The 10,430-nt window shown below is 39.0% G+C and overlaps 1 protein-coding gene across 1 annotated transcript in view; it reads left to right on the forward strand.

The window, feature by feature from the left end:
* The window catches only part of LOC103255904 (dipeptidyl aminopeptidase-like protein 6), a gene marked incomplete at both ends in the record, with an annotated part of 85,065 nt that extends 76,998 nt beyond the window's left edge, over positions 1–8,067 (forward strand). The window contains 2 exons of the mRNA XM_021710353.1: positions 5,289–5,354; positions 7,990–8,067. Coding sequence (XP_021566028.1) covers positions 5,289–5,354; positions 7,990–8,067 — 144 coding nt within the window. The remainder of the gene's footprint in view (positions 1–5,288; positions 5,355–7,989) is intronic.
* Between the last annotated feature and the right edge of the window lie 2,363 nt (positions 8,068–10,430).

Below are 10,430 nucleotides of genomic sequence, written 5' to 3' on the forward strand. Positions count from 1 at the left end.
GGTAAGCTTACACTAGCCCCCTTCTCTACAAAATTGTTCTTTTAAAATTTTTATATACTAACTTATCTCCTGGCAAAAGTAACATGAGTGCCCAAATTAAACTCTCCCTCCACACCTAACCAAACTCTCCCTCAAAACCTATCCAAAACCCAACTTTTAAAAAGATTTTTTTTAAAAGGCATAGATTTACAAAGACAGCACAATGGATAAAGAGACAACAGCAGCCAACTCTATGAACCTGGAAGCAGTTACCAGAGAGACAACTGACTCAGCAGACCCTGAAAGCTGAACCTTTATCCTGCAACAGGAAAACTGAGCAGCACACCACAGGCAATGGAGATGATCGCTGTGAGGGATGAAAAGGTCAATTGTCATGAAATTTTAAAAGAGAAACTGATTGTGCCCATTTGGGCTGCTTGGGGGTTTTAGCTAGGGGAGAAGAACTAAAGAAAACTTCAAGAATGAGTTAGCATCTAAAATAAATGAGTAGGTAGGATTTAGAATAGGAAGAGCAGTCCAAGGTGAAGGTATGGCCTGAGAAAAAACACAAGAAATATTCTAAAATTACATGGTGGAATTATTTTGCAGTCTGTGAATCACAACTAACCTAGTAAATATAAGAAGCCTGATTTAATAAACAAAAATAATTCAAAATCTTTTTAGTTTTCTCCACATTGCTCAGTAGATAAGTGGACTGAAATGTAGTCCAGAGCAACATTTATTAAAGTACCATTTTCTCTCTTATTTCTTTCATACCCCAAAGCTACTCTGAGAGGTTCTTGGAAACCTGTGACAGAAATAACTTCTCCACTCCTAGCATTAGAGACTCTTGCTTTCTTCTCCTTCCTTCTTCCTGCAACACTTTATTCCATAGATCAACTGAGCCTTCCAGCTGCAATGAGAACCAAAAAATCCTTTCCTTTTTAGGTAGAGAGAAAATGTATTGGCAGTGAGAGGATTCTTTTGGATGAATTAGGGAAGGAAAATCTATAAATGCACTAACATTCAAAATTGTTCGACTTATCTCATAGGGAAGAGTGAGCAGTTCAGGTTATCTGGTCATAGACAAAAATGATAGTCAAAGGGTTTAACAACTAGGACAGTATGGACAACAACCAGCCTAAATAGATGCCAATCAGAGTGGACATAGGTCATCAAACCATATTAGGACATAAGGGCTGGTATAAAATCTTGAAATTACAACAGCCCCAAAGACACTTGATCTTTCTTCTTGTATTTCTGTGGGACTTCATTAGGATAGTATTTGGTAAGTTTAGCTGATATTGACCTATCCCTTAACTTACATTCAGCATTATAACTTATATTCAGCATTATAGTTATCTTCTTAGTCTGTTTAGTCTGTTTGGGTTACTATAATGAAGTACTATAGATTGGGTGACTTGTAAAAAAACAGAAATTCATTTTTCACCGTTCTGGAGGCTGGAAGTCCAACATCAGAGTATCAGCACACTCAGGTTTTTATGAACCCTCTTTGGGTTGCAGATGACTGGTTTCTTCTTATAGCCTTACATGGCAGAAAGAGGGTGAGAGAACTCTCTGGGGCTTCTTTTATAAGAGCACTAATCCAATTCCTGAGGGCTCTACTCTCATGACCTAATTACCTTCCTAAGACCCCACCTTAGAGGTTAGGATTTCAATATATAAATTTGGGTGGGAGTAAAGTCCATTGCAATCATAGTTGATCATATCTCATCATTTATTTGCAACCAGTATGTCTAATTAATTAGTTCTTTGACATATTGATCTTTTCCTAATGTTCAACCAAAATACACTGTTATTCTTATATAGTGTATTTTGTCCATCTTCATCATTATAGAGTTCCATTTAGTCTTATCATAATTTGCTTCCTCTAATTTTTCATTAGCTTTTCTTCTGTGCTTTTCAACATTTGACTTTTTTGTTTAAATGTTTATGTTTTATATTTGTAATTCTTAATTACTTAATTTTTTATTGAGTCTGTACAAACTTAAAATGCATACATTTAATTTTACACTTTACACAGCCACACTTAGAATAGATTAGAATAGAATATATAAGACTCATAAATGCTTATAATGCCTATATACACCCATTAGCTCACTGGATCTTATCTATCAGTGTTAATATTTATACTTGAAAGGCATAAGTTTCAAGTGATCACTGGATGCTTGCATAAGGGATCATTTGTAAATACGACTCAGTGGACCTTTTTGAAAACTCACCTCTATCCTTAATGTAGACAAATTTGGGTTTCTTTCCAGCTTTCTATTGTTTGACAGTGAAGCCAGCTGTATCCGCAATGTTGTTTTGTTGTAACCTTTTATAATGATTTTCCAGGATATACCAAGTAGCTTTTGGTATATATGCTTAATTGATCTTCTTAAGCTCTTGTGGGATGAGTAATAAAATAAATACCTTCCATTTTTCCAGTTCAAAAATTGTCAAATTTGGAAAGTACATTTCTTATATAATATTTGATATCTATATTCCTATTTCTGATTCCTTGCAATTACTACTCTGGCATAAATAGATCTACTTAAAATTCCCTGAATTCAATATACTATTTCACATTTTCATGCTTTTGTCTTTGGCTACCTGATAAATTTCTATACATTCTTCAAAGGCCTTTTCAGGTTAAGGTTGATTTTTATCCCCTTCTGAGGAGGGACGAATTAGAAATTGTGAGCTTGTCCAAGCAGCGTAGACATGTCTGTGGATTCGCCCCTCAGCTCACTGATATTGTGACAGGAACTCATTTCCTCAGCAGTCTTGGCCGATTCAGGAAGCCCAGAACAGGGGGGCCCCTGGGTCTCACCTTCCAGTCCAGGATATACGCAATCCCATCTTTAAAGAAAAAAAGTGTTCACTTCCTCAATTTGCTTTCTAGGGCTACAGAATAGCTGATACAAACTGGACAGTTTAAAACAACAGAAATTTATTCTCTCACAGTTCTGGAAGCCAGAAATCCAAAATCAAGTAGTTGGCAGGTTTGATTTCTTTTGGAAGTTCTGAGGGAGAATCTGTTCCATGTCTTTCTCCAGCTTCTGGTAGTTGCTGGCAGTCCATGGTATTCTTTGCCTTATAGATGCATCACTTTAATGTCTGCCTTTGTCTTCACATGACCTTCTCCCTTCTGTCTCTGTATCCAAATTTTCCTCTTCTTATATGGATGCCAATCATTGGATGAGGACCCAGTATAACTTAATCTGCAAAGAACTTATTTACAAATAAGGTCACATTCACAGGTATTGGGGGTTAGGACTTCAACACATCTTTTGGGGGGAAACAAACCCACAACACCTCTCTTCCAATACCTGTGTTGCCTTCTTATATAAGAAAGAGAGGAAAGAAAGATATACTTATTTTTCTCAGGAACACAAAATTAAAAGCAGCCACATTAGATTGTGTGCCAGAGACCATTCTTAATGGCTTTACCACATTCTGGAAGAAGTGAGAGGGGTTGTGGAGTGAAGTGGTGTGATCCAAACCATGTTTTTGGATGGTAACTCTGGCATATTCAAGGAAGGAGAGCACTTCCAGTATAGATTCTCTCCAGAAATTCTTTCTCTGTGTTATAAAGCAAAATTTGTACTCAAGTTACATGCAGCTATAAAAAGCTGTATAGAGTGTTTCCCTCCCCCACTAAATTCAACCCTCAGAGCCACTGAACAACTAAATCAAGTGCCGTATTTGTATAATTTGCATTTCACAGAGAAATGAATTTTTTTCTCTTCAAACTGAATCTTAAGAGCGTGATTTATCTTCCTTCAAGTTTGTCAAAAGGACTGAATCAATCCTGTTTCTAAAAAATGTCAAAATGCTTCCAGGAAAATGGGACCCAGGTATGAATTGAGCCCTTGCTCCTTCTTACTGGAACATTTTTTATATTTTTAAAAATAAATAAATAAACTTTTTCTTGGAGTCAAAGATAGAACTATGCTTTTATTTGTTGATCTGAGTGGGGAAAGAGATAATCTGTATTCATGAACCCCATTACTGTTCTGAGCCATCACCTGGCTCCTGTCAGTGTTAAGTCATGATTTACAGAGTAACTTACCAATCTTTAAAATATTTGGTCACAGATTTAACAGCTTAGTTTATCAAGACAAGCTTTTCCATCTTGAAGTTGAATTGTATCAAAATATTGTTACCTGAGCCTAAGATAAAGTGACTCCATCCTGCTTACGATTCTTCTTACTAGTAAATGTTCCCTGAGATCTTCTATCACTACTATCATTGCCATCATCATTGAAAACAAGAGAGAGAAATCTCCACCATGGCCATCGACAGAGTATGAATCATAGGCCTGCATTCAAATCTGAGCTCTTCCACTTACTAGCGTTGTGACCTTGGACATGTTGGTTAATATTGCTAAATCTTCCATGTTCTCATTCTGAAAATCAGAGGAATAATATTACAGTAATATCCTCTTATCCACAGTTTTGCTTTCCAAGGTTTCAACTACCTGCAAGTAACCGTGGTCTGAAAATATTACATACAATAAGATATTTTGAGAGAGACCACATTCATAATAGCTTTGACTAGAGTGTATTGTTCTATTTTATTGTTAGTTATTGTTGTCAATCTCTTAATGTGCCTAATTTATAAATTAAACTTTATCATAGGTATATATGTAGGGGGAAAAACATAGCATACATAGGGTATGACACTGTCTTCAGTATAGGCATCCATTGGGGGTTTTGAAACACAATGCCCATGATTTAGGGGAGACTACTGCACCTATTCTGTGAGGTTGTTGTGGGAATTAATCAAGATAATGCATGTCAAGTACTTACCATGGCATCTGACACATAATAAATGTTAAATAGATGTTTACTGTTGCTATGATCATAATTGTTATCATTATCACCACCTTAGTAATCCATTAAGAGTTTCTTAGACATCTATTTGCTACCTACTCAGTGTCCAAAAGTTGGGACCAAGGCTAGAGATGGTTAACTTGCATGAAATTAATTAAAGTAACATCCCTTGTATGGGGTTTCTAAATGTGAATGGGCATTCTTACACCCCACCAGGCTCATGTTAGAATCACTGGATCTTGTGCTTACACTAGCAAGTTAGAAAGTTCCAGAAGTGTCCATGAGCACCAGAGCCACAAAACATTGAATCTACCATCAGGCATGGAGATTCAGTACCTGGTGACTTCAGGAGCACATGTGCCCAGCGTGCTCTCCACCACAAGTTCTGACAAAAGTTAAGAAATAAGCACAGGTTCCTATATTTTCTTAGCAATTGCCATCCCCCTTTCTGTGCCTTGATTTCTTTAGGTGCCCAATGCTCCCAGATGCTCTGCCTACATCCTGTCACTGGAAACAATTTATGGGGAGAAAAAGGTGCATTAGAAACACGTATATTAAGGGTCCCTGTTACTCCTCTTTGGATTTTAGTCATAGCAGAACAGTGAATTAGGCAGGAATGAAAAGCAGGGACCACAGACCGACTACACTTGATTGGAGGTTGCTGGCTGCAGTGCTGTAGACGAGAAGTATTCTGAGACCAAGCACAGGCTTAGTGAGAAAGAATGTCATAAGTGACTGACTGATGACATCTTGAATGTCATGAGTGAGTCATTGGTGATGTCATGAATGTCATGAATGATGACTGGTGATATCTGCCACACTCAGCAGTGGGGAAACAGCCCCATGTGCCATGCGTCTATCACATTGGGTGTAATCCCCTGAAATAAATGAACAGCTCCTTAAAGATGAGATTGTAGATTCCATGTTTTCTGAGATGAAATATATTTGGAGGTTTGGGATCCAAAACTCACCTCATACTGCACAATGACGTGAAGTAGATTAGTTTTTTAAGGGGCTAAACTCCTAATGCCTCATGGTCAGCCAAGAGAAAAATGATAGCATATTATTTCAGAAAAAAGTACACTCATGAAGAGACACACACTGAGGTTCTGTCACTTCAAGGAATGAAAATGGCTACCACAGAAATTCTCCCAAGAAAGGGCTGTTCAAAAAAAACAAAGCAGGAGGTATCACACTCCCAGACTTTAAACTTTATTATAAAGCTACAATAATCAAAACAGCCTGGTGTTGGTACAAGAACAGGTATATAGATTAATGGAATAGAATTGAGATTCCAGAAGCAAAACCTCAATTTCTCAACCAACTCGTCTTCAAAAAAGCCTCCACCACCAACCACTGGGGAGAGGAGAACCTATTCAGTAAATGGTGCTGGGAAAACTAACTGACCACATGCAGAAGATTGAAACAGGAGCCGTATCTATCTCCATACACAAAAATCAACTCTAAATGGATCAGAGACCTAAACGTCAAACCTCAAACTATAAGAACCTTGGAAAATGCAGGAGACACTCTTATGGAAATTGGAACTGGCAACCAATTCCTGATCAAAACCCCAAGTGCCCATGCCATAAGAGATAAGATAGACAAGTGGGACCTTATATAACTGACAAGCTTCTGCAAAGCCAAAGAAACCTTCAAGAGAGCAGGGAGACAGCCCACAGACTGAGAAAAAATATTTGCCAACTATATGTCTGACAAAGGCCTAACATCTAGATTCTACAAGGAACTCAAATGTACTGAAAAGAAAAAAAGCAAATAGCCCCATTACCAAATGGGCAAAAGATATGAATAGACAGTTCTCAAAGGAAGACATACAAAGCAGCCAACAAATATATGAAAAATGTTCAGCCTCACTAGTCATCAAAGAAATGCAAATTAAAACCACACTGAGATGCCACCTAACTCCAATTAGAATAGCCATCATCAATAACTCAAAAAATAACAGGTGCTGGAGAGAATGTGGGGAAAAGGGAACACTTCTACACTGTTGATGGGAGTGTAAACTAGTACAGCCTCTGTGGAAAACAGTGTGGCGATTCCTAAAAGTTCTAAAAATCTACCTTCCATATGACCCCGCAATCCCCCTACTGGGAATATACCCGGAAGAACTCAAATCACTCTATAAAAAAGATACCTGCACACGTATGTTTATCGCAGCATTGTTCACAGTAGCAAGAACATGGAACCAGCCTGCTGCCCATCAAAAGAGGACTGGATTTTTTAAAAAGTGGTACATATACACAAAGGAATATTTCACAGCCATAAAGAAAAACTTTGCAGCAACCTGGATGAAACTAGAGTCTGTAATACTGAGTGATTTTTCACAGAAACAAAGAACTGAGTATCACATGTTCTCACTCATAAGTGGACCTTGATCAACTATCATAATACTGTAAGAAAAGGATTGACAGTAGTGGGAAACTGTGGGAGTATGAGGGTGTGGGAAGGTGGGATTGGCAGTATTGGGAATCTGCCAGGGGAAGGGGGGACATACCTCATCAACAAGGGTACCTGCACAATGGATATTTGTATACCTAACCCTGAATTGTATCCCACAATTTTAAAATAAAAAATTTAAAGATGAAAAAAATTATTAAAAAATTAAATAAAAAGAAAGGGCTGTTGTCCATGGTTTCTGATCGAAGGATACCTCTGCTTGTTATACATCTTTTGAATTGGAGGGAGAGAAATCTCCAGATTTCTCCGAAGTGGCTCAGGGTAACACTAGTTCATACGCCTTCAGTGTGCTGAGTCCACAGTCTCAGCAGGTGTACCCTTCACATCCTATCCCACTGTGGGAACTAGATATTCTGCTCCTATTTGAATCACCTGCTAGTAACTCATGCTGAACTATAAATGAGTAGTCCCAGAGCTAGAAAAATAATAAATAGCCTACGTCTTCATTAATAAAATTGTATTGTTAGCATAAACATGTAGGGTACTAGCAATTCCCAACAGCAAATTTGGAAACCAGTGGTTTGGTTCTTCAGGCTACCTAATCCTCTAGACATCTCTTAAACCAAATTTCTGAGGCATTAACCTCAGCTGCCCTTTCTGTGAATTTGTCCAAGTGAATGTTTAGAACCAGGTTTGAGACTCCTTGGAGCATTGCTGGTGTGTTTATAAGAACATCTGTTCAAACTCTCAGACATTTGGAGCCATTCCCTTTGAGGCTGCATGTACCAAGAGCAGAAGAGGGATTCTCAAGGCAGTCTACGTCATGAGGGTAAGTGACATGAATACTTTGGAAGATACTGTGCTCTTCAGTGAATGCTGCTAGACACCAAGGAAACCACTCAGCAGGAGCCATATTCCTCCTCAGTAACAATCAAACAAACACTTCCCATGGAAAAGAAACTTCTCACCCTCCCACTTGACACCTTTTCCGTTCCTGGGCAAGTGGGAGACATGCTGACATCTGGTGCCAGCGTACCTTTCTAAATGACAGGCCTTGTCCTACAGAGTGTTACCTGAAAGTTCTGCTAAAAATAAATAATTATGATCAGTGCAATAGACAATGCTCCTAGCATCTATCCATCCCTTTTATCCCTATTGTTTCTGCTCTGAGTGATCAAAGCCCTTTTGTTACTGATCAATTTTCCTACAACAGCTCCCACCAACCAGTTCACCTGGCTCCTGCCTGAAATGTAACCAAATCATATTTCCTAAGGAATATGTTTGTTCAAAGTGACTTCTGGAGGGCATACATTTTTCTCCCTTCTACGTAAAATGAGAGACTAAATATAAAAAAATAAAGAGTAAACCGTGCTGCTGGACCACCAGGAAGGGGACTACTTGAGGACTAGAATGTTGAAAGATTTTTGAAAAGTAAACATAGATGGATCACTGTGAATGTCAAAGTCAAAGACGAGGATATGTAACAGAATTGGCAAAAGACATGATTTAAAAAAAAAAAAAAGAACAGGAGGAGGAGGAGGAGGAAGAAGAAGTTTGTTTTCTCATAATTCTGAATTCTGCAAGAGCTGTCAGATTACAGGTAGACAAGGCTGGGAACTGACATGGACTGTGGGCTGTGGGCTGTGAAAGGCACTCATGTCGGGGACTAGGTAGGACCCCCAACCCCTGGTCTTGAAGCTGCCACCTCCCATTTCTGCTCCCAAGATAAGGGGAGACTTGGCTATGGAGACTTGCAGAGTGGGCAGTGTGGCTGGAAGGGTAGCTATACCTCAGGTAGACACAAAGACAAGGACCCCAAGCACTGGGGAAGGCCTGCTCACCTCCTTACTGCTGCCCTGTCTCCATCCTCCAGGACCTTGGATTCAGAATCTGTGTTCACTGCAGAGAGATGCCTCTGTGACTGCTTTGTCACACGTCCTCAGCCTAGACCCTCACCTGGACGTAAGAGCAGCCAACCAAGATCCTCTTCGGAGCAGGAGAAATGCGAAAGGGAGGCCTCAGACTCCTTCTTAGCATCCAAGAAGGAAATCCCAGTGATCTTTAGAGATCACTTCTATTTGCTGCAGTCAATCTGACTGTAAATATCCTCAGAGAGATTCCAGAAGCTATCACCTTTACAACATGAGAGCAGGCTGCTGTGGAAAAGAAGTAAACTGATTGCTCAAGGCCCAAAATATTTACTAATGTTTTTATTTTTTATTTATTTATTTTTTGAGTTGGAGTCTCACTCTGTTGCTCAGACTGGAATACAGTGGCCGCTGCCAGCCACCACAGCCTCGACCTGCTGGGCTCCAGCGATCCTTCCGCCTCAGCCTTCCAAGTAGCTGGAACTACAGGCACACGCTCCCACGCCCGGCTAATTTTTTGATTTATTGTAGAGATGAGGTCTCACCAAGTTGCCCAGGCAGATCTCGAACCCACGGGCTCAGGCAATCCACTCACCTCAGCCTCCCAAGGCGCGGGATTACAGGCTGAGCCACGGAGCCCGGCTTACTAATTTTTTTTTAAGTTGAAAGAAGAACGGAATAGATAGGGTAATTGTATGCCCCAATTTCTCCCAAAAAAGTCCTGGATAATGCCTGACATAGATCAATAAGGGCCTGTTAATTATATTTTGTGCTCCCTCCCTTCACTCTCTAAAGTGATCTTATTTGGACAGAATTTTGAACAGAACAACACCAAAGAGAACCTTTGGAAAATACAGCTGAAGGAATTCCCTGAAGACCATACAACTGGACAAAGATGAAAATTTAAAGAAAACTCAAGAGCTATGAAAATAGATCCAAGGAATACAATCTGCTAGTAGAGGCTATTAGAGACACCATAGAAGGGGGTGGGAGGAATAAAACCAAAATATAATAGAAGTTTCCCCCGAGCTTTTGAGCCATTAGAGGAAAGACTTAATGAATGTAATTATAAGAATTTTGGAAAAAATGTAACATTAGATGCCTCCTAATAAAAGTTGACAGTTCAAAGCTTAGAAATTACATAAGATTACAGAGAGAAAAATAAAAACATAGGATTGTTTTCTTTTTTCTTATTTTATTTTATTTTTTTACACCGCAAATATACACAATTTTGAATTTGTCAATTACATGTCAGTGGTTTTATTCATTTTCCGTGGTCTTTGGTCTACAAAGATTTCTTGCTGAGTTTATTTCACTCCCAATA

This window comes from Carlito syrichta, unplaced genomic scaffold (assembly GCF_000164805.1).
Source record: "Carlito syrichta isolate Samal-C Ts95f unplaced genomic scaffold, Tarsius_syrichta-2.0.1 Scaffold288683, whole genome shotgun sequence".
NCBI lineage: Eukaryota > Metazoa > Chordata > Mammalia > Primates > Tarsiidae > Carlito > Carlito syrichta.